The 27831-nt window shown below is 32.9% G+C and overlaps 1 protein-coding gene across 1 annotated transcript; it reads right to left on the bottom strand.

Annotated features, from left to right (window-relative positions):
• Positions 1-2992: 2992 nt before the first annotated feature.
• LOC124359456 (histone H2A.V) lies at positions 2993-18434 on the bottom strand. Its single transcript, XM_046812204.1, has 5 exons — positions 18290-18434; positions 18066-18143; positions 6771-6884; positions 4915-5044; positions 2993-3626 (listed from the first exon to the last, which is right to left on the bottom strand). The coding sequence occupies exons 1-5, from the start codon at positions 18290-18292 to the stop codon at positions 3565-3567; spliced, it is 387 nt and encodes a 128-aa protein (XP_046668160.1). The 5' UTR covers positions 18293-18434; the 3' UTR covers positions 2993-3564.
• Between the last annotated feature and the right edge of the window lie 9397 nt (positions 18435-27831).

Here is a 27831-nt window from a genome sequence, read left to right as displayed (position 1 = left end):
CAAAACCATGTTTGTTCATTACTTCTCTTTTAATACTCATATTATCTACATAAGCATTTGTAGCTTAACTGAGAAAAGTGTGTTAATATTTCCCTATTAACTTCAAATACTTAAATAGTATTTTTGAGTTCGGAATGCAATTAAATTAGACTAAAAGGATGTTTAAACATTGGAGCATATACATTTGTCTTATTTATGATGATGCTATTTGTTTTACATTGCAGAATAACGATGGGTCCTTGATGAAAATATCATTCATTAACATCAATTTGTTTTTTCTCACCCACCCTTGGATACAAGAAAACAAATGTTTTTTAGCCAATACACTTATCTAATTAAAGGAATTATCTCAAAACTAGATATACAAAGAAAATACTTTGTAGCACAATCCCTGTCCAACTACTGATTGGAACATGCTCTAAAAGAAAGCACTTATCAGAATTATCAATTATGTAGATACTCTTGATTTTGTAAAAGAACGTTCAGACCACCTGCTCCTCTACATTGTACTGAAGTGTCATATCAGCAATGAATACTCATTCAGAAAACTAGGAGTGTAAGAAATGCACTATCTTCAAGCTCTACAATGCAGACCATATAAAACAAATTAATTAACTGATGAATTGGGTTTGTTATGCACAAAATGGGTTCTGCATCATGGAAAAAATAGAGCAACATATAAAAAGTTAGTCAGTGAACAAAGAAAAATTAGAATTCCAAGAACCAGGAATTGTTGTGTACTATACAAAAAAAAATTGTCATGTTACCTCAAATGAAGCAACTGATACATCACTAGCCATATTATATGTTAACCCTATGCAATTGAAGGCAGTTTATAATTTATCCCTGTAACTCGTATGGCCAGTTCTACTGGTCGCTGCCATTTGTTGGAAGCACGGCTTAATTTTTGTTGTAATGTTATCTCAGCTTGTGTAAGGCCAGCACCACTGCCCACTAAACATAGCAGTTATTTCTAATATTTTCTTTGTTTTACAATGAATGATGAGTACTGAAACCTATCAAGCAGCTTTAGTAAAGTAATTTTTATGTAAAGCAGATTTTAAATTAGCCTATATTCTTTACTAAACATTTACTGTGCAAATAAGATGAATGATGCTTAGTGAGCCTGTACACTTAAGTAATAGAAACCTAGGAAATTTTACTAAAATATGTGTGTGCTAACTATTCTTGACTACACATAGGTGTTTTATTCAGTAAAAAAATAATATATTCAGAAAAATAGTTCATGTCTTTGTTAATATACATATAATAGTGAAATTTCCCAAATGTATGTTTATCTTTGAATTAGAAAGATTTCCTTACAAATACACTTTAATTATCTCTCATTTCTTCTCTAAACATTTTAAATTACTATGCAAATAACGCGGAGGATATTGAAAAATAATTCTGATCTGGGGAGACAAACCAATATAGCCGCTGAGCTGTCAATGACAGTAGAGTGGTCATCTTTATTATCCATACAAGTTGTAGGGGACAAACTAACGCAAGCTGTCTGCAACCTTGGTCTGGCCAGTGTTGCTGGTCTTTGAGCACAAAGGGTCAACACTTTCACTCCGGCACCGGTCATGTACTGACTTTAGACAACCATGATAGTAGCAGCTTCACCGAAGTCTATGTGTTATATAGCTGCAGTTTATTCAGTTTTTGTATGGTTGGCTATTCGCTGGAACCTCAATGTGGGTCATGTCTTGTCCTAGTTAATCTGTTCTAAATAAGTGATTTATTATTGGATTTAAATAATTTTTGTGTCATTAGATTTGTAATAAAATTATCTAAAATTTGTCATTCTTGTAATTCCTGAGTAAAATTGCTATTTTTCAGAAAATCCAAATTTTCAAGTTTTAATTGTTGCAGTTTAAAAATAATAAAGATAATTTAATATTTTTTCATTAACTGGCATTGTCTTGTTACCAAAAACATTCAATCCAAATTGGGTATAATTTAATTTCTAAATTTTTTAATAAAAAAGATATATGGGAAACTAATCATCGGAGACCCATGTTCATAATACGTATAATATGTTTGTCTTGCTTGACCTAAGCAATAATGGTACACGTCTGTCCAGAGTTACGGGACACCCTGTATGTGTGTGTGTGTGTATATATATATATATATATATATATATATATATATATATATACCCTTAATTAATGGGTTAAGCTACTGTAACACATTCAGAAAACAAATGTATTGCTATTGTAAGTTGGCTATGATTCTGTGCATCTTACAAAGACCGTAAAGAAAATTTATTTTATAACTTTGATAAAAAATTCTTTTTGTTAATTATTGTCAAGTGACTTGACTAAAAAATTTGTGATTCACTATTTTTTAAAGTATTCACGGCAAAACATTGTAAATGAAGTTTACTTTTTATGATTGTTTAATTTGATGCGAAACACAGCTAAGGTTGTTATTGAAGGATTTTTACTTAGTTCTTTATTTTCCTACTGTTAAGTTAAAAATAGGGACAAATGTGTCTTACTTAAACTTTTTTTAAGTTGTGAAAATTGTTTAATGCCGTACACTTTGTAGATACAGCTAGTATTTGAGTTGTGTTAATATAATCTATTAAGTTGAGAGATGTTTACAGCAGACCTTTCTTATTACAATAGAAGGCGACTAATACAAGCAAGAAACCTTCACTCTCTAAAAGTATCATTTTGGGACATATAAAAGACTCGAAAATATTTTCCCCAGAGCTTTTTGGTATCAAACATGTGGGTTTATAGTTGAATCTAGATTTTATTTCAATTAATTTGGCCTTTGTATCCTTATCCCCTGTATCCCCATCACAGGTGACCCTGATAGTTTGATACACTGTGCATGGGGCGACATATTCTATTCCACCTGATTCTTTGTGCCACCCTCATGCCAAAATAAATAATCAATTGGTGAAAGGATTTATTCCTCACACTAGTGCTTCAGTTAACAAACACCAACAAGAGTCAAGGTTCACACAAATAGAAAAGAAAATATTTCAACATTGTATTGTTATGAAATTCTTTAAATTTAATTAAAACTACAATACAACAATTTCTATTTTAACCTCAAATTTTCTTATTCTAGTCTTAAAAGTAACATACTGAAAGGCAGTCAATCAATATTTCACAATCTTGAAACTATAAGATTTGGCTTTAAAAAAGTAAATGACTGCATTTTGTATACAATATGTATACATCTGTCTATATACAAGGTGAACAATTTTGATATGAAATAAAGAAAAATTACAGCGCATCCCAGATACAAACATCTAAACAATTACTTTCAGGTAAAAAATTGAACAAACAGTATACGGTACATAAATCCCTCTGCTATTACAAGCCTTCACAGTAGACTAAACACTATTATCCCTACCAATCCATCCTATAAAATTAAATTTGTTATGCAAACGAACACAATGAAGTGAAACATTTAGTTAAAAATAAAAACAGTAAATTAGAGCCCCTCAAACAATCGAGGGATAAACAGTGTGAAATGAGTTCATCACACAAAATTGGAATTATCTGTCTCATCCACACACTTGGTTCACTTGACACACCATCTTTACGCTGGCTTCTGAGATCCTTTTTTCCCAATGAGAGACTTGTGAATATGAGGTATGACACCTGTTAACAGAACAAACATTTGTTATATTTCTAGCATTAAAACAGGGGTTTCAAGGTATAATGTTATAATATAATTGTTACTATATTTGTTCTACAACATTGCAAATTGGGTGGTTTTTAGTCTGGTTGTGGAACATTGCCAAAATTTGTTATATTCTGTAATGGAAATAAACTTATAGGATTTTTAATTCATTTTTAGATTTATTTTTTAATTTATTAATAAGGCCCTTTGTATTAATTAAATAAATATCCACTAAATATAATATCTTACCACAAAAATTGTTTATTAGTCAATACTATGTAAATATTCATTCAATGGATACTCCCATGTAACAAGTCTACCTTATTACTAGGCCACTTTATTTTTAAAACATAATTTTTGTTTTTACCATAGCAATTAATTGTGTTTAATTGAATTTTTTATTGGAATTGGTACAATCAAATTTTCCCAACTTTATAATTTAATTGTCAGATTTATTAATATGGATTAGCAAAATATTAATATATATTCAGTTGATTTTTGCACTGGGTTTTGGGGAATTGATTGTAAATAATGTATCTATGAAGAAATTATTTGTAATTTGATGAATACATGAACATATCCCTCATTTGGTGATATAAAGTGAAAAATTAAACTATTATTGCTATAAATATTTTGACTATGTGTTATTAGAACATTGCAATATTTCAAAAATTTGACACACTTTACAAATCCAATTCTACAAGTTTTTCAATGGTGGCTTTTTTGTCAAGATTCCTTTTAATTTATCATTCTGTGTAAGTAAGATCACTGTCTCACCACAGAAATTTCCCGACCCTGAGATAAGGATCATGTCCTAATTGGAACATTAAAATAAAATAAAATAATATTTGAAAGAAATAGAAAATCCTAAAAGTCGATTTATTGGAAGGAATAGAGAGATCCAACTGGATGAGGTTAATGAGATTCTGCGAGTGACCTCAAAACTAATAATAGGACACATTAGAGAAACTGTTCTATTGACAGATAGCAGTACTATCGACACCATGATAGTACTGCTGCAATTCTTTTCAGCATGTCTAACATCATTCTAGAAAGTCATTTGTCTTGAAGTATTCATTAAAATATATGGAGAAAACGTTGCCAATGATGATGGCTTTTAACAATTACTGGACAACCTGTTGGATTATTGTTGTACAATTAATGCTTGGAAATTTACAGAATGTGGCTTAGCATTTTATGAACATTACTTTGGAAAATGGTTATGGCATTCAGGTTGAATAATTTTCTGTTCTCTAATCTACTGACCTCCTCCTGCAATGGTGGCCTTGATGAGGCTATCCAATTCTTCGTCTCCTCTAATGGCCAATTGAAGATGTCTGGGGGTGATTCTCTTCACTTTCAAATCCTTTGATGCATTGCCGGCCAACTCTAAAACCTGTATAAATTCCAATTTAACATAAATAATTGGAAATACATTTTCAGAACATAGTAAATTAAATCATATCAACAATAATGACATTCGTTAGTCTCACTAAAACTCGAAAATGGCTGGATTGATTTGGCTAATTTTGGTTTTAAAAAATTTGTAGGGGTCCAAAATAGGTTTAAAAGGTGAGAAACATTGGGAAAGGTTCTCAGAATATTTAACGATCTAAAACCCACTTTGATGAACAAAGCTGTGAATGTTTTACACATACAGTTATCAAAACTGGTTGTCTCCATTCAAATGTTTACTGTAGTTAACGGAGAAGTAAAGGGATGGCACACTCTTCCCCTTGTATCAGAAGTAGAATACAAGTGACGGAAGTAGATGTATTTGGAATAAAGCAGTCTTTATAAGCTCACACTTGAACTATTTTCTTGATTGGTGTAAAAATTAATACTACTTTTAGCACCAGAAACACCGTAGCCTACAAATAAACGCTTTAAAATCTAAGTTGGATTCCAAACCCACATGTGTTTATTTTCTTGTTAGTGCAATAACATAAACTCAACTGTGGAACTCTAAATAGTGAATTTAATCGGTTGTATCCAACTACTGGACCGCAGTAACTTTTCAGTCGTACTTAGTTATATATTTTCTTTATCGGACAAAAAAGTAAACTATCACTATGGCACTTAAAAAAAATATGAGACGGAAAGTAAATTAAAAGACCTGAACGTAGACGCTTTTTATTTGAAGATAGTTTTTGTTGCTATATATTTTCTAGATCTGGACATGATCAACAAAATTTATAATCTTCCATGAGTTGACTCATGACGTGCAAATGCCCACTTGTGAAAGAGTAAACCTGCCTATTGCCATGAAGTTTGGAAGACTAGCGTATTATCTCAGGGGCACTGCTATACTCCAAACCCTGCAGTATGGTTTAGGCGAGTCTAGAAGTGTAATACTTCAGAACTTAGTAGGGTAGGCCCTCTTTTTTTATTCTGCTTATCTCTATTTTTTTATAGTGACAAGATATGAGCCTTCAAAGAAGTATTTCTTAACCATACTCTCAGAAACGTAGGTTATCATTTCTGCCTAGGGGAATTCCTGTATTATTACTACATGCCCTTCTGAGCAAGTAGGCATTTGTACTCAGAAACTTCATTGCACTTATTGCAGCTGTCTTCCTACCCCAGAAGAGTATATACTTTGGGCTAACACACAAGAGCTGCATATTTGACTATTAGTTTTATTACGTCTACATAGGCTAGGTTCAATGTATTATTTTTTTGGGCTTTAGTCCCCATTCTACATATGTACTCCATACAAGTTGTCTTTAAAAATCAATATTTTGAATTCATAAATTATCACTCCTACATCACAAAATTATACTTTGTATTAATAGCACCAGTACTCTCAAAAAGGTATTCCTCCTTTCGTTAGGTTATTTGTTCAATGTATGGAATTACGTATAGTATATGACCACAGAAAGAGACATATACTCTTTTCCAGGTGAAGAAAAGAATTTAAATTAGTTTACCAGACTCAATTCAACCAAAAGATCAGTGTACTGAGATGACCTTGAATTTTGAACAATATTGAACCACAATATCATTTTCAATCCCAAATGGCCACTAGAACAGCCAATCACCCAGAAAACGTCTTAATCTTCATCAATAACAAAATAAGCAAGTCGTAATTCTCTCAGAAAGTAAGCACAATTGTTACCTACCTCAGCAGTAAGATACTCTAAGATAGCAGCACTATAGACGGCCGCAGTAGCTCCAACTCTGCCATGGCTGGTGGTCCTGTTCTTTAGGTGTCTGTGAATTCTTCCCACAGGAAACTGGAACAACACAGTATTTATTTCCCTCAAAATGTCAAATTATTCAATTCCATTAAGAATGTTCTTAACTTAATGTCAATCATTTTCATACAAAATACATTAATTTATTTACTAATATTAATATTTTTTACAGCGGTTTACAAAACATCAAACACACTTTCCTATTGAACTATTTATTACTTTTCTTTCTTGTTTAGATGAGAGATAAGTACTAGAGTTTCATGTCAGCAATATCAGTTCATCTTGACTCAAATGTTGACAATCTATTACCAAAATAGATACTAGGTATTCGTCAGAAAGGTCCACCCTATTACTGGATTTCACAGAAGCTATTTGTGAGAAATTAGTGCACATAGATTAGATGTTGATAAAAATACTGGAAACACAAAGTGTTCCTTCCAAGACCTTCAACAAAAATGTAAAAACATGGATGTGTAGAAATTATTTGATTGACTTATAATAAATTATACCAATCAATGTACAAATTTTAGAATTTTAGTTTCATCTTTTTCTACTGTCGATGTATCATCAAAGTCGGTAAAGCGAGTTAGAAATTCCTTAGAATTAGGTACTAACTAATTATATATTTAGGTTTTATGCCGGTGGCTGCTTATTATTATACTGTAAACTTAGATCACATTATAGGTTTTTAAGATTGTATTAAAAAAATATTGTTATTTTGTAAAATAAATACACCTGCCAGTTATTAAATACGAATATCCATATTTCAATTGTTTTTATAATCAATAGTTTAGATATTTCTAATCAATTGATGATTCGATTATCATAGTAACCGCTTATTATACTGAAGACCTTAAAAAATAAACATTTAGAATTTAGTTATTAATATATTTATTAGTTTGTAGTGCAGGTTGCAGTATATCGATTAGAAATATCTAAACTATAGAATATAAAAACAATTAATCTATAGATATTGATAATTAATAATTGCCAATTTTCTTTTTTGGTAATTCTAAGCAATATATGGGTCAACCTCGATTTTTCTCATATCACAATATAATGTTCCAATAGTCAATTAGAAAAGGAAATGACTAGAATTTCTTGCCGGAAAGCAGTTATAGGGAGCAGGCAACCGCCAGACGGTCATATATTGCTTAGAGTTACCTATTAGTGATCAGGGGCACTGACGTGATCTGGGCTTCAAATTTGGAACTACTCGAGTTAATTTTTTTTCTAAAAGAGCAAGCAGCGCGAAGCGCTGCGCAGCGGGCAGGCATCGTGCGTGATCATTTTTTTTATTAAAAATTTGTGATAAATTGTTATTACATATTACAATATAATGTAGGTAATGTATGTAAAACAATTTTAAACACATAATTACATGCTGGAAAGCAAAGTAAACCAATATAATCCGCCCAATACAAAATCTCTGTAAAAATCTGGTAAAGGAATCTGTGTCATTCATTTGGCCTGAATCAATTCAGTATAGACGAAGATCACGCACGATGCTTGCCCGCTGCGCAGCGCTGCTTGCTCTTTTAGAAAAAAAAATTAACTTAAGTAGTTCCAAATTTGAAGCCCAGATCACGTCAGTGCCCCTGATCACTAAAAGGTAATTCTCGCGGTTGCCTGCTCCCTATAACTGCTTTCCAGCAAGAAATTCTAGTCATTTCCTTTTCTGATTGACTATTGGAACATTATATTGTAATATGAGTTGCCTGCTCCCTATAACTGCTTTCCGGCAAGAAATTCTAGTCATTTCCTTTTCTAATTGACTATTGGAACATTATATTGTAATATGAGAAAAATCGAGGTTGACCCATATATTGCTTAGAATTACCTCTTTTTTATTTCACAGAATAACAATAATGTTTAATAGAATCTTAAAACCTGTAACATAATTCAGTTCGACATTATTGGGTCAAATTACTACTTTAAAATAAACGAATCTAGCTATAACTGATTGTAACTGAGAATGAACAAGTGAGAAATGACAAATTAATTTAGTTTATTTTCATTTTTTCCAGAAATACGTCTGTACAGGTAAGTTTCTTTTGAAAATATATATCAGTCTATCTGATAATCTGATCTTTTGCTCTGTGTCTCTAAACTGCTCCATCCAGCTCACTTCAATGTTATTGGTTCTCAATAGCCTAAAACCAGGATGGCGTTATTAGAACTGGTCTGTTCCTAGCCTCGGCTGTTACTGGTAACAGAGTAACCTAATACCAAGAGTCATTGTGAGAATGTCAAATCATTCAGCCAAGCTGTCACTGAAATGCTGATAACATGTTCCTGATAACACATTATCCCAGTAATAGGTCAGCCCTGAGTAATGAGTTACTGACACTAATGCGTTATATGCCGCCCATCTGTAATGAGCACAAGTACAATGGCAATTTAACCTTTACGTTTATGTCACAAGGTGTCAGACACGTTCATCCTTCAAAATAGTAAAAAGAAACTCAATTTTACATGGTTTTGTTTGTTATATTTTATAAATATAAATAGGCTGGATAATTTTTTATTCATCATCAAATTATTACTTTTAAGATATAACAACAGCCCAACTATACTGTAATTTTAAATACTTAAGACATAACTTGCTTTCAGTAGTTAGAAAGAAGATTCATTATTCGTGAATATCAATGATTCAACAGTCCTGTTGGCCGCTTATTATACTAGAGCCGTAGTGCATGATTCTTTAAATTTTACATTATTAGTTTTTACAGTACATATTATAATTATTTTTCAAGAGAACCTAGATACCATTCAATAAGCTATTCTGAAACAAGATAAAATTAAGCTTAAATTTACTATTTAGTTATTATACTTTCACACTTTATAAGTGTGCAGTTCTACCACTTTTAAAAAATGTATAAATTACTAATATTACTGTATAGTTAAAAACCTTGTTCAAATATTTTTGCATAATTATTTATATTATGATTATCTCCACATTCCCCTGAAAAAATAATGTATTAGGCCTATACAAAAAGGTTGACAGTTTAAACTTTATTTTTTACAAATTTTTTAAGTAGTCAACAGGTAGGGTATGTTGCCAGTAATTGATCGGTCTGCTATGTTTTAGGATAAATAATATTGCAGAAGAAAGCAACTCCTACAGTGATTCAAAACAGGTTTAAGAAATGTGGATTGTATCCCTTATAATTATCTGACGAGTCTAGAATATGTGAAGCAGGTCTAACTCTATCTTTATTTCTGCTAAGCCATGTGACTGGCATCCCACAATTATTGTATGTGGAGTCATGTATGGGTAGAAGAGTTTTGTAAAAAAAAAAGTACTAGGCTAGCTGGGATGATGACGAAAGTGCTCGAGAAATGTTTTAGCTTTGGAAAAAGTCAGAAAAAATGAATTAATACAAGAAGTGGACAAGAACAAGAAGATGGAAATGAAGGAAGAGAACCTGTTAAAACGAAGATGAAATGAAAGGGGACAGTAAAAGAAAAGAAGATCAGGCCAAACACTGCGATGAACGTAAGAAACAGAAAGGTAAGACAAATAAAGAAACTGAGGAGAATGGTGACAAAAATGAGCAAGTGGAGGAAATCCGACATCAAGGCGAAGATGAAGAAATCAAAGATCGAGACGAAAACATTGTCATTACACCATAACAAATTTCCAATTATAAACCAATTAGCATCAGCCCTGCCTTTTTGGGAAATATTGTATGGCCTGAAGAATCTACTCAAAAGAAAAATAATAGGTCCACAAAAAAGGAGAAAAGGAAAAAGAGCGATTGCCACATTCAGCTACGTCAACTAAGTGGCTGAGTTATTGGGAGGGCCTTGAAGGAGAGAAGAAGAAAAAATCCAAAATACTCAAAGATAAAAAACTGGACCAACATCATCATCCCAGCACAAACCGGTTTGGATAGGCTATGCCCAAAATGTAAAGGAAACTTTAACATGAACGTAGAAATGTGCAACGTCAGAAAGTGGATTGGGCCATGTCATGACCGTGACAACTGGTAACACAAAAACTGCATTTCCAAAAAAGAAGGTCTTAAGAGTTTTCACTGGATGATTGATGTCTCTGATAATGAGGAGTCTGATTTTGAATGTGACTTTTGGTGAAAGTGACAAAGAATTCAGTGTGTTTGAACTTGAATCGGATGAAGAGTAGAACATCATGAATTATTAGGCTACCAAAAGTAAATTTAGACATTGATTTTTATTTATATGATGAAATAATAATGGTTTTAGTTTATTACAATTATTGTTGTCTTATTTACCTTGATCAATCAATGGCAAACTGGTAATCAAAAATCGGTGTGAACAATCAATTACTGGCATTTTCAAAATTGTTCATTTTAACATTTTCTTGTGCCTTAAATATTACATATATGTGCATCTTTAAGTATGTATTTTAATCAAAAAATAACCTATTGGATAATACTAATATTTAGCCTACTTTTGAAGATACTATAGACTATATTTAACCAGTTACAGGTTCTTAATCAATCAATTACTGGCCAAACTACCCACTACAAACCAATAAAAATACCCATCATCCAGATGGAGGGGGGATTGACACAGCTGAAGTATAATACAGCCATTCTTTTCAAACATACACCTAAGGGTATAAAAATTAATTACTGAATTTCCTAATATAACCGTTAATAAAGCCTTTCAAAACATCTAATAAAAGTAGAACTGATAATATTTTGCATTAAAAAAAATTATTTTGTCATTTTCTTTAGCTTTGAAGTTGTAGCTTTCTTACTGGCTAGATGTAACCAAACATATGTTTTTTTTGGACAGCTGATACATTGTTAATAGTTTCCCTCCAAACAAATTGAGGTTATGTTCAAGAAGATTGAAGTTTTCTCTTCAACTGGGGAAATTTTCATTTTGATTTGGTAAGTTTTTGCTGGTTTTTTTAACTAATACAAAAATCAATTCTTGATGTCACGTCCGTAACAAAAAACTACTAAAAGTTTAAATACCAATTGTAATAGTTGGTTAATCAACATGAAATTTTATAAAAGTTAGGAGTGTACCTTTTTTAATTAATTGGTAGTCTTTATGTGAATGAATAAAAATATTTTCGACAAAAAATAAGTGTTACAGACGTGACATCTCGTACTGTTAAACACGATACTATCTTGTCTGATATGGAAAAGGCAGTGTTTAACAGCTTGTGTGTGCTTTTAAAACCTATAGGCCTACTTGAAGTTTGTTTTTGTACCTTGCAGTGATTTCAGTAGCCTAGGCTTACATGGTGCCTTGTGTTTCCAACCTTAAAAAAATGTGTGCTAAACATTAAACTTCGTTTGAGTAAAATATGCCAATATAATTAAGGTTGTGGGTGAGTGGTGATATCAAACCCTTAGATAGCCTACAGTATTTGTAATTTTAATGGATTCTAAACAACAGTAAAGGTTAAACCTTCACTTGTCTTCATTGGGCATTCCTATTCGCCAGTTACTGAGTTACTGGACATACCCACACCGCAACTGGATGAAGTGGGCAGATGTGATCACCGCTTAGGCCTACTGATTACAAAGAGGTTACATTTCTAGTTATGTTATAGTCTTAAACTTATAGTTTTGGAGTGGTTATTTAAAACTAATATAACCTGTTTTATTTTTTCCAGAAAATGTCGAGTAGAGATCGTGTTGCCAAATGCAGAGCGAAGAAGAAGGAAAATCCAACTAAGTGGCAAGAGCATCTTGAGAAAGATAAGTTGCGTAAGAGAGCCGTCAGAGCTAAGGAAAAAGAAGATTTACATGGTGATAATAAACTTTTACTCCTAAAAAGTGAAAAAGATAGGGAAAGACAGCGTCGTTGCAGGTTGAGAAAGAAAAATGTTAATGTTGAAGTCTCTGGGTCTGATCTTGGCTCTTACAAAAGTCCAAGAATCCTAGGAAAGGCTGTGAAGAAGGTAAAAGCTTTGTTGCCTAAGAGTCCGTCAAAAAAACGTGCAGTTTTTAAGCGTTTAATGTATGAAAACCTTGGTCCTGAGATAGTTAAAAATATTTTTAAAACAAGAAAATCTGGATCAAGACAACTATCAGAAGAGTGCAAACAGAGCGTGATTGAATTTTTTAACAATGATGAGATTAGCAGTCAGGCTCCAGGAAAAAGGGATGTCAAATCTGTAAAGGACCCTCTTACTGGGAAACGGGGCCTGATCCAAATTCGCCATATGGTTATGGGAATTAGAGAGGCTTATGAACAGTTTAAAAGTTCGCATCCAGACGAGAAGATTTCAAAATCTAAGTTTTATAGCTTGCGGCCTAAACACATCCTGCCCTTAAGTGAGATGCCCCATACAGTATGTGTTTGCATTAAACACGCCAACTTCTCGTTCTTGATTGAACCAATATCTAAATTTCATCCTGCATTCCCAAAAACTCATAATGAGCTTTTAGGGTCAGTTTGTTGTGATACAGAATCAGTGACCTGTATGACAAATGAATGCGAGAACTGTATTCAAAAATTAGAGACTCTGCTGAGTTCTGATGTTGATATGAATAAAAGGCTCAAGTGGAAGGAGTGGAAAACAGTAAATAATAGACCTAAGTTGGTAGAAAATACTACAACGTTGAAGAGGATGGTTTTAACATTAAACAGTCAACTAGCTGCATTTAAGACGCACACATATATTAAAAGAGTACAGGCACAATACTTTGAGAAGTGTAAAAAATCTTTGACCAAGAACCCCAAAAGTGCTGTAATGCAAGTAGACTTTGCAGAAAATTATTCGATCATCCAACAGGATGAAATTCAAAGCGCTCACTGGGCTCATAACCAAACTACAATATTTACCTGTTGTATTTGGCACAATGACAAAGTATACAGTTTTGCTGTCATAAGTGATGACTTGAAACACAGCAAAAACTCAGTGTTTGCTTTTATGAAGGCAATTATAGTTAAATTTAAGGAAGTAGTTCCACAAGTAAATAAGTTGATTGTTTTTTCAGACAACTGTGCAGGCCAATTTAAGAGCCGGTATAATGTCGCAATTGTCTGCTACGCTGAGAAAGATTTTGGAGTTACGTTGGAGTGGAATTTTTTTGCTTCGGGGCACGGCAAAGGGGCAGTTGATGGAGTGGGAGGTTCTGTCAAGAGAACTGTCTGGAGGGAAGTTCAAGGGAGGCAATGTTTTGTGAGCACGCCTTATGATTTTTATGAGACAGCCAAAGTAAAGTGCAAAGAGACTGTCATTTTATTTGTCCCACAGGCTGAAGTAGATTCAGTTGCAACACTCCTCACTAAAAGATGGGACAACCTGATTGAGATACCTAAAATACAATCTATGCATCACTTTCAGGGGTATGACGATAACTACATGCTCATTGGTAAGACATCGGTTGATTTGATGTTAAAAGTTCCAATTGTAGAAGAATCTTTAAGTGATGAACCTTCAAGTGAAGAAGAAGACAACCCTTCTAGTTCAATGACTCTAACAAAAGATCATGACCGCTTCTATAGGTTTAAGGATGTGTATACTGACTCTGAGGACAGCTCTAAAGAAGAAGAAGAAAATACAACGAAACCTGCTCCATACACATTTGATGAATTGAAGCTGGATGTGTACCTTGTCGTCTCATTTACCACGGGTAAAAAGACTTTGAATTTTGTGGCAGTAACTCAAGGAGAAGTACAGCCTGATCGTGAAATTGAAGTTATGTTTATGGAACCTTATGGAGGCAAATCTACGTTTAAGCCTAATGAAAATGACATAAGCTTTATATCTTGTGACCAGATCGTTGGCATTTTGCCTAAACCTGATATAATTACCAAGGGAGGTAGAATTCTTTACCAGTTTAAAAATGATGTTGCTCTGTAAAAGTTAGGACTTGGACTTTTGTCAAGCTCTGTCACTAAGACAATTTAGTCATTATTTTATTTATTATTATTATTTTATTGTTACTGACTAGTCAGTAATATTCTTCTTGTAATTTTTTTACATTATTCAGGTTTTAGATCAGGTAAAGTTTTTCCACCACTCACGGTGATTTTTCTCTCGCCCATGGCGATTTTAGCCCTCACACACATATATTACATGATTATATTATTATTAATTATATTATTACATATAATATATGTTAAAGTGTGCATTGTGTCAAATAAATGGTTTTTAATGAGAAATTTTACTTTATTGTCACGTCCGTAACAAACCCCAGTCACGTCCGTAACAATGTTTACATTTTTTTATTTTTTATTTCCAATGTTTTCTGATTAGACATTAATGTTTCCCAGTAGGAAATTTTCTTAAGACTATCACAGATAATTTTAAATTGCATATTTCTCAAATAATTAACAGACTTTTAAACAGTTGTCATACTATGTCAGAACCTAGGTGCTTTTCACGTCACGTCCGTAACACCAACTCTATTAGATATGGCATTAAAACAAATAATGTTATGTATTTTATATTCAGGATGAAAATTGTATACACATTTGTCTATCTGCTTGGTATTAAATATTTATAGAAAAAAAAAACTTTAATTTTTATTCTAATGAGAAGGTGTGTAACTGTCACGTCCGCAACAAAAGAATGGCTGAATAAGAGGCCACCATCACAATAGAATCATGGTATATCCTTAACCCTCTAAGTGGCAAGCGACGTCTGAGACGTTCTATTTACGCCGCCGTGACGTGGTAAGCGACATCTTAGAAGTCGCTTCACATTGCCGCTTATTGCTAGGCAAACGATAATTATTTTTACGCCTAGTTTGCACAGTTGCGTTCACCACTAAATTTCAAATACATTTCATATAGTATCAACATGACGATGAAATAATCAATGGTACTAACTGAAATAATCCTAAGTTTTCTCCCGCGGTCTGTGGCAAAACTAGCTGAGTAGGCCTACGTGACTGTTTCGTTTCTCTTGGCTTGTACATATAGCTATATATTTTCTTTATTATTATAACATTGTCTATCTTTTTGGTTTGTAATAAATTTGGCATTGTTTTTACGATCTTGTGTTAGTTTGTTTATTCACTGTTTCCTGGTACCAAATTTCATTTTCAAGTTTGATCACAAACAAAAAACTAAAAATAATAATTTACTGTAATAAACTGATCTGGTAGATCTGTAGAAAAACTCTTTCTCTTCAAAATAAAATATAGTATGCAAAGATTCTACAGCATTTATTTTTACCAGTTTCAACAAAACAACTTTTTTTGTTATTTTTGCCAAAAAAATTATTTTTTCATTTATTTTTTATAATTTTCAAATTTTTTCCTTTGGTATTTGTAGGTAATTATTGTTTCTACCTTTGGTATATAATGGATTTTCTGTAACTATGTTTTTATTATTTTTTACAAAGTGTCAAAGTTACAATTTTAGTTCGGTCAATCAACATTTTTTTGGTTTTTCACATGATAAGTCCAATTCAGGTTTCAAGAAATCATTTTATTTTGTCATAATATAAAAATTCAACTCTTTCTGAAGAATTCAGTATGCAACATGACTAGGTTACTTAACCCTTTTACTGCCGACGTCCGACATATCGGACGTCGGCATTTTTGCCGAAAACGCCAACGTCCGATATGTCGGACGTCTGTTTTTTTTATCGTTACTGGCTACTGTTATGTTCAAAATGCCAAAATATTCGGTATTTTGGTTGTTTAGGAGCAAAGGATAATGAAAGAAGCCATTTGAAGAACTTTGGATTTCTATTTTTGTCGTCTTTGACTAGAATTGACGAACTACCTAGACAGCTGTCAAAACCAGATGATCGGATTATGTTACTGAAATCTTCGTTCATTGTTGTTGTTTACAATGTTATCGAAAGTTTTTTTGAAGTGTTACTTTTGTTGATCAAGGATAAAATGAGTAAAAGAGTTACATCTAACTCTCCTGTGAGTGAGGGAACAATAAGTAAGTGCAAGACGAACTAAGTGACGATTTCCTTCTGAATTTGTCAGATTCAGATGCCGAGAACGAATCTGATATTATTGTTAGGGCTATTGATGACAATCAAAGTGATGTGGATGACACTGATGACGATCCTGACTGTATCTTACCATCAGATAATGAGGAGTTATTAGATAGTGAGGGGGATGTGGCACAGATAAGTTTAACCTTCAAATTCCACTGGTAGGCCTAGAGGAGGCCTACCAGTTTTGGGAAAATCCTCATAGTGCAGTTATGTTTCAAGGTAGCACCTTCAAATTTGGTATATGTTCTAAGCAATTGCTCTAGTTTATAATGATATCATGCTCATAATTTTAGTATAATTTTAAAAATAAATTATCAGATGCCAAACACAATTTTTATTTTTTTATTTATTTTTATTTATATCATTTTAAAAATAAATAATGTGTTTGTTTCAAATTAAAATGTCTTTTTATTATTTAAAAAACAGCATTTAAATACGAGTAAATAAAATAAAAATTCATGCAAATCTAATGAAAAATAAAAAAGATACAGCATTTTTTGTAAATGAATGCACAACAGTGATTTTTCCTCCTTGGCAATTTTGACTGGTACAATAAAAAAATGGCCGGCAGTAAAAGGGTTAAAGTAAAAAATATATTTTTGGTGAATTTCTAAAAAATACTCTGCAAAGTGGCCAAAAATAGCTTGCCACTGTGGAAGTTTAGCATTGCCACTTGTAGGGTTAAAAACAGTAAAAAGTAACTAAAAGGTAATGGTTTTGATTGTTACATTTTATAAATACACGACATAAGATAGTTTTTAAATAACATAATTCATGTCTAATCTTTGTTTCTATAGCCTACTTTTGATAATCATAAATAAGATTCTATTGTTGTGGTGGCATCTTATTATACTGACACCAGTGCCAGGGTTGAATTCATTATATAAAATTATTAATTTGTTAAAAACAGTAGAAACATTCGAAAAAAAGCAACCAAGAGTGTAAGTCGATACCTTCTGGTACTTTTGTCAAGTTGGGTCATGGACACCTAACAATGAAAATATTAAAGTAGCCTACATAGAAAACACCCAAAATACTAGCCTTTTCAGCAAGTTTACAGAGCTACTTGTAGAATCAAACAAAGTATCAAAAGGTCAATGTTTAACATAATTATTTCAAAAAGTATCAAAGAACAAATGTCATTGTTTGAGCCTGGACCTAGGTTCGAGAAGGAGGCATTTTGGCGGTCAAAACGAAAGTACAAACTTTTTGAGGAAGAATACAGAATACGAGCAAAATTATCTAATCTGTATAAACTCATTAGCAATTATTTTATATGTTTACAAAAAGTATGTTACCTGTAATCCAGCTCGGGCTGATCTAGATACAGCTTTGGCCTTCGCTTTTCCTGAATCTTTGCCTGCTTTGCCACCAGCCTAGAACGATACAAATTACATCACAATCTGAAACGTATACTTTATAAAAACGTTAAATAAATAATAAAAAACGTAATTCTAACTTACTCTGAACATATATGTAACATAAATATATTGTAACTGAATGATTACAACGGATTTCTTACCATTTTAATTGATGCAGTATGAACAACTATGGACGACAAGAAACCAACGCTAACACGATCCCGCCAAATGGAAGCTTTACTGGCTTTCTCTAAAGCATAAAGGAGGTGTCACGTGACAAATTTCAACCAATAGTGGAACTTTATTTGAAATTCTGGAGAGTTTGTGCTGCTATCGATTATGTTCAAGAATACCGTTACAATTTTTTCGTACAAAGAGAAAAAATTACAAAATATTTGCATAACGAAAATGGTATACATTCTGAATCAACTGGTACATTTTTACGTTCTCAAAAAAAAAGATAATATATAAACAAAATAATAATGCAATATAATTTGATAAATAATCACAATATTTACACCCACATAAAGAACTTCAATATGTAGATAATCTACAATTTTTATGTTAAAACATAACTTGTTATAAGACTGTTAGGTAATGAGAGCTTGATATAGTATGCTATTTCTTTCCCATTTGTATGATGAAAGATATTATGAAATATTACAAATGTCGTTAATATAATAGTTTCTTGTCCAATAAATGTATATTAAAAGTACAATTAGTAATTTCTTCGTGTAACGATAAGGTCGGTAGTTTATAATTTATTTAAATTTTCTGTCTAGTATTTATTGTGGAGTTTGCCTTGTGCTCCGATCAAAAAAAACGTATCAACGAAAACCAATCATTGATCATAAATCGTCTTCTTTCGACTTTTTTCATTTACCTTCGATCTAACCAAATTCAATTACCTTACGTGCAAACATTCACGGCTAGTACAATTCTATTTTGTACAATGAGATGGTTTTTATAACAGCGTTTCATAGAATTTTCATCTAGATTGTACATTATTATATAAGGGATAACACCTTTTGTTTAGCTAGGACTGATATTTTTTTTAACCTAGTGTTCATATATCGGAACTTCAAATTAGGCTTAAGCGGCCCATACACTACACGTGCATTGCACGCCGTGCAGTTTTTTATACTGGCACGCCGTGCTTGGCATGGCACTTTGTGCCCCACACACTGACAGTTTAGTCAGTCCCGTGACGTGCTAGAAGTTGGTTGTGGTATTGTGATATTGTGTAGTATTGCCGTGCTGTGATATTTTACTACTATGCCTCTTATATTTTACTACTAAACATAAAGCATTAACAGTATTGTTGATTGGTGCGATTCGTGACGATAGCAAAATGAAGAAGAGAAGAAGACAATTATGGACGAAAAATTGGTTAAAAGAGAGAGAAATGTATTCTGATATGAGACTACTTAAAGGCTTACGTGAAAATCATAAAAATGATTACAGTATCTACTTGCGAATGGATGACGAAACATTTAGTTATGTGTTGAAAAGGTTAGGCCACGCATCGAAAGACAAGACACTAATCTGAGAAAAGCTATAACGGTGGAACAACGGTTAGTTGCCACGAAAAATTTTTGTGTCAGCAGTCGACGTGATAAATATAGGAGAGTATTTGCCGCGAGAGAACGAAAAATAACCTCAAAAGACACTCCACTCTCAGCACGTAGCGCGGGACTGGTCCACACACTTGCAGGATGGCACGGCGGCAGGTGGCACGGCACGCCGAAAATCAAACCGATCTTGATTGCCATCGTGCCATGCAATGCACGGCGTGCTTAGCACGGAGACCTCCATACACTGGCACGTTTCGTCCAATTTTGGCACGTCGTGCTTGCACGGCGTGCATTGCACGTCTAGTGTATGGGCCGCTTTAGCCTTTGAGACCCTAAATTTTCTCAATTAACTATAAAAATATGTGGAATATAGTGATAATCTTTTAGTTTTATTATATGTTGTAATTTTAAATTGTAAAGAAATATTTCTGTTAATTATTTATAATTATAAGATTTTCGGGTACTTTGGGATTATACCGACCACACCCAGACATGAATCGTTATTTGACATTTTGCTTCTACTGATTACTAGATTAGCGTAGAACAATATTTCGTCAATATAAAACAGGAATTGTCTTATCGCAAACCCCTCCACACCATCAGACAGAGGTCAAAGTCGAGCGGTGTAGTAGGCAACGTGATTGCAGAGTCTCGCCGCCCATTCAGCTGATGCGTCGCTTTGTTGTACTTCCGTGTTTTACCACTACATTCTCAAAAAAAAAAAATTAAATAAAAACAAACATTACCAAACTAAAACTAAACTCTTTATTGAAAAAACACTCAAAACTTGTTTTTATTCTTAATCACACTCCGCCACCCAAAATGCGAGTGCCTCCGGCCATCAGCGCGGGCTTCGGCAGCACTTTGGGTGCTGCCGAAGCCCGCGCTGATGTCTACGAAAGAAAAACTTCCCTCGAGATAGTACATATCAGTAAAATATCAAATTCTAGAGGGGCTGATCAGAAATATATTAGCAACAGTGACACTAACAAACATGTTGTCTCAGCTGTATCTAACCAATGTTACCTTTGTGGCTCAAAATAACACAATACTCTGTGGGTGAAATATTCTGCTTCTAAAACTACATGTTGGACATGTGGCAAAAAGGGCATTTTAGTAAAATCTGTATATCTGGAAAAATACTTCGGTGTCTCAAAATAACCTATGCCTTCAAAACTTTCCTTATCTTATAAACTTTCCTCCTACTCGTGCAGCTCTCCCTACTTTATTCTACAAATCGCCAATTACAATTTAATTGAATGAAGTATACACAGATGCCTTGGTGGATACCAGCAGCTCTGAGACATTTGTTAATAAAAAGGCTTCTTGGAAAAAGGAGACGTAAACATTTACACCCATAGTTAATGTTGCAATGGCATCTACGTCCTATGAACCAACAATCTGCAGGATATTGCATCGTTTATCTAGTTATTCAGGGTCGTGATTGTACTAGGGTTAAGTTAATTGTGCTAGATGGACTTTTTGTGGCTATGTGATCTCGGGCATGATATTTTCAAAGTATTCTAGTATTGAAGTGTTTTTTGAAGTGGCAAACCTCCATTGAAAGTCTGAAATTATAAAACAGGAAATTAAAAATGAGTTTATTTATTTGAGGTGGAGTTAAGGCTGCACCCTTTTTTTAGCCAAAGTATCACAATGTTTTTATTTGTAAATTTAAATCCAGACTGCAGACTGATTGCAGTAAAACACGTTTTATTCTGACACAGATTTGAAGTTCATAAAATAAGAAACTGATAGGCTCCTTTCTGAAGGAGTCCTTGAACCATGTTCTTCACATTGGCGAGCCCAGGTGCATGTTATTAAAAAAGAGGGAAGAAAAATGTGATGTTATATTGACTATTCACAAATTATAAACCGTCTTCCTATCCCAGATGCCCTCTGCAACGGATATAAGATATTGTAAATCGTGTTTCTAAGTATAGTATATTCAGCTCAATTGATCTCCAGAGTGTATATCACCAGTTGCAAATTGAAGAAGTAGAATGTGCCAGCTGTGAGGCATGTGGATATTTATAACAGTTTCTGAGGATTCCTTTTGGAGTTACAAAAGAAGTTTCTAGTTTTCAAATAACTATAGACTAAATAATCCGATAAGATTTAAAGTGTAATGCATTGATATTGTAACGATTGAGGATCATGATTCAAATTTAAAGTAACTCCTTGAAATTGCAAAGAAATATAATTTTAGTTTGAATATGGACAAATGCTTCTTTGCTCACGATCATCTCTTTGGCTACTTCATTTCAAGAAAATCAAATCCGGCCGGATCCAGGTCATCTTCGTTGGATCTATCTCATGATATTTACTATCTACGTATTTGTCAAGGTTTGCACATTATTCAAAACCTTTACAAGAAAATTGACTTTTGTCATGTATTAATGATTTTCTGCTGTCTTCAGAGGCTATCAGTGTACTTAACAAGTTCAAAAAACCCAAGTAGAGTTGGTTGTTGCAACTGGAGTTCATATCCAGGATGGAATACCATTTACACTGAAAACAAATGCAGCCCTGAAAGGGCGATCAACTCTACACTATCATAAGCAGGATGCTCTTTTGCTTTTTACTCCACTTTTAGAATTTGAACGGCTGAATTCTTCTGTTGAAAAAGAGGTGCATGCAATTGTGTAGTCACTAAAAATAGCGAAGCGACACTTTCTTATTGATTGACCCTTTAAGATCATGACTAGTAAACACCCAGTTACTTTTATGTTTATTAATACAAGGGTTGGAAAATAAAGAATGAAAAGTTTAAGAAATGTTGGCGTTTGGAACTGTCCTGCTTTAAATATGACGTTGTCTACCATCCGGGGGTCGAGTGCTGACACTGTGTCAAGACTGCGTGGTTCAATTCAGGGGTTTACGAGATTTTATCACTGGATCAAAACAAAAAACTGCTTATTAATTGGTTGAAGTGCCTCAAGTTGTACCCTGGTTTGAAGTAGTTGCAGAGCTGGAACCATGACTTTGCGCTACAAGATTACCATTTGAAAGATTAAAAATAGATTTCAAAGGACCTCTACCCAGTGTGATTAGTCTTTGTCTTATTTTAGGCGATATGAGCCCATTTACAAACACGTCTCTGATACGTCGACTCTATTTGTTTCAACCGAATAGATTTGAAATTACATTCTTTACTTAAGTTCTTTTAAAAACCTATCAACATTTTCCCCTGGCTGCTATTTCAAGGCTAACAGTTTATGGTGAGCAAACACTTCATTAACTGGTTTACAGTAAAGATTTTGTAGACTATTCATAGCATCATTAAGATTTAAACATTCATTTATGTGCACATAGACTGAAGGTGAAGATTATTAATAATTTTAGTCCATTACCTCCATCAACTTTTGACACTTCCAAAAAGTTCTTAAACGTTTTATAGCAATCAATGGCCCTAATCTTGTAAAGCAGTGGGGCTATTTGAATCTACATTTTTTCAGGCTTGAAGAGTTGGTGCATTTCATAGTGTTTAATTAATTTGATATAGATATAACACAAAGAGTTTATCTGAAATTAGATTTAACACAATTAAGCTATGCTCTAATATCAAACAAGCATAATAAGAATTTTCTATTAAAATTCTATTTTGCACACCATATAATATAACCTAATTGGAAATCCAAAAGATAAAATTTTAGATGAAAATATAAGTGGCATTTACAAAATTAACAGTGAAGATTGTGATAAAATTTATATTGGCCAGACAAAAAGAACCATTAAAAAAAGATTTAAAGAACACGAAAGATATTATAAATATGGACAAACTGAAAAATCAGCTATTGCCAAACATGCATTTGAAACAAACCACACCTTTAAAAACTTTACATTATTAAAACAAGTCCATAAACAAGAAGAACTCGACGCATATGAAACATTATACATAATGCATAACAAAACATAAAGATAAAATATTAAACAATGATTTTGGACCGATTCAAAATTCACCATTCCTTTAAAATATAACTAAATTCTTTTTTGACCAAAACGTTTATACATATACTAATATTTATTTTATTTTACTTTTAACCATATAAATTGTGTATTAAGTTTTACTCAGCTGATATTTGTTTTAAATTGTTGATTCACACCTGATGATGGCATCTTCGATAGGCCTCGTGGTAAAATACACAAATTATTGGAGAATTGTGAGTTTTCTTTTGTAAAATAATAGAAAATTGATATTTCCAATAAGAAGAGCTCCTCCTCCTTCAAGCATAATAAGAGTTACAACAATTCCATAAAAATATCAAAATAAACAAAACTGTTCATTTAGAGAATGGAACATATGATTACAAATTTAACATATGATCTATTACACTTCCTGCGTGATGAAAACTATGATGAAATTATAATCAGACACATAAGGGATGAAAACCTGGCGTTATACCCACTTAGTCTATTTCAACATGCACATGTCGAAGGCAATTCAACTACTACCGTTCTCTATAGCCTAGTGGAGGAAGTGGAAGACAAGAAAAAAGTTCTAGTTATTGCCTTTGATGACACTGAAAGAACTTTCGTCAGGCTAACATACGATTCCAAGGATGCAGCCGGAAAAGGCTAGGAGTTTTTCCTGATGCCGTTAAGTGAATTGCTTAAAGACTCGTCAAGTTAAAGCAAAGGTTTGAGAGAAAACTTCCACAATTATGCCCAGAATAATTACCCTCAAGAAGGTGTACTGTTGTTACCTTCTTTATAGGTCTTGGTGATATCTTGACAAAAGCCGAAGAAAGAAGTATTAAATTTCAATTTATGCTGATGGTCAAAAGCAGAAATATAGGTGCTTTCGTACCCTCAACTTTATAAGCAATTGGAAGTCTGAGCATTATCCCTGGGTTATAAAACAAATATAGTAAGCTTCACCAGAAAAAAAACTTCAAGTTAGCTCAACCTATGTTGGAAGGCACTATAATGATGCATTCCAGTGTAGCTAAGTATCTTCATTTCACTTCCAACGGTAAAACCAAGGTACAACAATAGTAAAAAAGGTCTATCAATATCATTTGTGTTAAATTAGAATAGTAAACAGGTGACAACAGTACAAAATAATGTGAGCAAAAAAGTACAAATATAGTAATGAGTTAATAAATAACAATAATAAATATATGATAATCAATAATAACACAGTAATAAGTAATAATAACAAGTAAGTGATTTCATAAAATATAGGTATAAAATATGAAATTAAAATGTAATTCTTTAGATAATAAATACTCTAAATCAATAGCAATAATAAATAGATATATGTATACGTATAAAATAGGTATAACAAGAAAACAGTGAGAGTAAACTACAAGCCCAAAACAACAGACAATAAAACAAGATTTAAAATATTACAGGATTGTATGAGGTGTGCATGCGTGTGCGTAGCACGTGCCACCACTTAATAATGCAGATCCTCATCACATAAACAACTTATGGGATTTTCTTGAAATACATTAAGATTTGCTGCAAAAAGTCTTAAATGAGGGGCAGCTACATTTCCAAGGCGTTGGATCCTATTCATAGTAGAGGGCTATAAAATTCATAGTTCCTGCTAGTAGATCTCCTACCAAAAAGTTCCCTTGATCTTGTTACAGAAGAACAGGACATCCTGAACATTCCTTCTGCATGCGAGCGAATGGAGTCCCAGAAGAGTCTATATCTGAGTTAATATATAGACAATACAGGTCATATATAGACTTACATGGTAGGTCAAATAAAAAATACAACAACTATATTCAAAGCAACAAAAGCTCTTTGTGCCTATAAAATGGCAGTTACATTAAGTGCAATTAAGCTCCTGGGTAGAAAAGTTGTAATACCTATCTCCTCAGGACACATGGCAATAATAAAGAATTTTCCTGATACCAAAAGTATACCAAAGTGCATGGTAAGAAATACTCCTTTAATAAACTGCCCAATGTTCCACAGAAAGCAGAGATAAATGGAATAGAATGAAGGTTTAGCCTACCAAAGGTATTTTGAAGTTTTATACTAATGGTTCACACTTGAACTCATGATATGTGTGTGGGTTTGATATGAGCCAGGAGGCAGTACTTGTAAGTGAATATGCCATGCCATACCAATCAAGTCTGAGCAATTGAAACATGTAAAAGAAGACTTTTACAGAAAGGACCTAAAGGTGCAGAATACCTAATACTGTCAGACAGGCTACTTTAATGGGGCTTGACACTCTTTTGACTCGAAATAGTATGAGTTTGCAGGAACTGGCAAAGAGAAACAAGGTTGTCCTAGTTGGGTGCTAGGTCATAAAGGCATTTCTGGGAATGAAACAGAATGATGTCTTTAAAAAGCTTTTTGGTAGGGCCAGTGCTGGGCTGCAGAGTAGCCTTCTCTTACAGCAAAGCTTTTGTAAGTCTAGGAAAAGAGGATCACATCCGAGTCATAGAGAAAGGCATCAGGACATCTAAAAGGTTAATTAAATTAACCTTAAAATTAAATATGCTAAAGGCTGGAACAGACTTGAAGCAAGAAAGATATGACTAGTACTTGGAATACTAACAGGACATGGCCTTTGAAAACATTTTGTGAAGGTAGATTTAAAACAGACTGTTGAATGGACTCTACACAGATGGAGAAGGATCAGTGGATACACATGGCTGTCCTGCTATTTTTGAAACAATGAATAAATTCCTATGGTTTTATCTCTTAAGTCCAAAGGAGATTAGTAAACAGGAGCCCATAAATCTAATTGGCTTTTTCAGAAATCTCAGAATTGAGGTCTACATAAAAGAAAGTGAAGCACAAAAGTCCTTTTAGAACGAAGTGTAGGGTCCTACTTTTCCCTCTTACATGACGAAAAGTACAAATGAAACACCTTCAATTTGTACGCAAAATTCCATTGTATTTTACTGATTAGCTCCAAATACGATACAATGTTATACCAGAGGAGAGGAATCCATGTTCATAGATTTCTTGGCGACAGCATCTATGATTGAATCCATGATGCTTTTTGAAATGAGAGAAGTCATTTGTGAGGAATCTACAAGTTTTAGTGTTCATACAAAATTTCAATTATCGTACACAGTAATGTTTTTCATAACAGAGGCACAATCATTGAAACTGTCACATCTATAATATTCACGATTAGGTTAATTTCATAAAAGGACACACAATTATGATTGTTTTGTGAACTTTCAGTATTTGTTCTCGAAAGTTCTGATATCTGTAAATGTGATCCAATGCAGTGTATATCTTTGTTTTATGAAATCTATACTTGATATCATTCTAGTTCACTCATTTAGTGTAGGAATTATATCAATTTTAGATGGATTTTATAGGCAAATTCAGCCTAATGCAACACTGTCCTCATGGTATCAATTACCAAACATTTCTATATAACTATAACAAACATAGCCCCAGAGTCCAAAACAATCCCCAATTCAAAATTTTATAAATAAATATTTGTGCCGTATAAAACAAATTGTGGAAACGATAAAAAATATTCCAAAAACGCCCAAACAAGTTGAACTTGGTGGAAAATTGATCTTATAAATATCAGGTAAGTTTGTTGGCTAACTACATACACCATTCTAGCTTTAAAAAAGACACTGTACCAATATTTATTCATTTAAGATTAAATAAAAAACAAACTTTTCGTAAGCAATTTTTTGTTTACAAGAACGTTTTATAATTGGAACTATAATATTTTCCTACTAGTTTTTGAAATATCGATTATTATATGTAATTGCCATAAAAATTGTTATATGGTAAAAACTGACATTCCTAATAATGCTTAAACAAGTTCAAACTTGTTGTAACTCCAATGCTAGAGAAAAATTAAGTGTTCTGGAATGCTTATAAGACTTCTTAAACTTTTTTATCTTGAATGGTTTTCACGATATTAATTACATGTAAATTCCATGAGAATAAACTAATATTTCCATTATCACAAAATCTACATTCTTCTTCAGGCAGAGCCATGAATTTATATACCTAATCAGTATTTTCTCAGCCCCCATAAAAATTGCATTTTGTAACTGGTATATTACTTTACAATTCTATTTGTAATCATTATGTTCTCGCTGTACTCATCTGTTTTTTATTGTTTTAAATTATTTATATGTATATTAACAGTTGCCAATCAGAACCTTTAAGGCATCGTTACA

The sequence above is a fragment of the Homalodisca vitripennis genome, chromosome 4, assembly GCF_021130785.1.
Source record: "Homalodisca vitripennis isolate AUS2020 chromosome 4, UT_GWSS_2.1, whole genome shotgun sequence".
Taxonomy (NCBI): Eukaryota; Metazoa; Arthropoda; class Insecta; order Hemiptera; family Cicadellidae; genus Homalodisca; species Homalodisca vitripennis.
The sequence above is the reverse complement of the archived record's forward strand: the minus strand, read 5'-3'. Positions and strand labels throughout refer to the sequence as shown.

What these genes read in the sequence shown, in the direction of transcription:
- LOC124359456 (XM_046812204.1), bottom strand. An exon ending in CAGCCCGAGCTGGATTACAG is followed by an intron (nt 6,885 to 18,065) that starts GTAACATACTTT and finishes GTGTTGTTCCAG; the next exon opens with TTTCCTGTGGGAAGAATTCA. An exon ending in GGCCACCATTGCAGGAGGAG is followed by an intron (nt 3,627 to 4,914) that starts GTCAGTAGATTA and finishes TTCTGTTAACAG; the next exon opens with GTGTCATACCTCATATTCAC.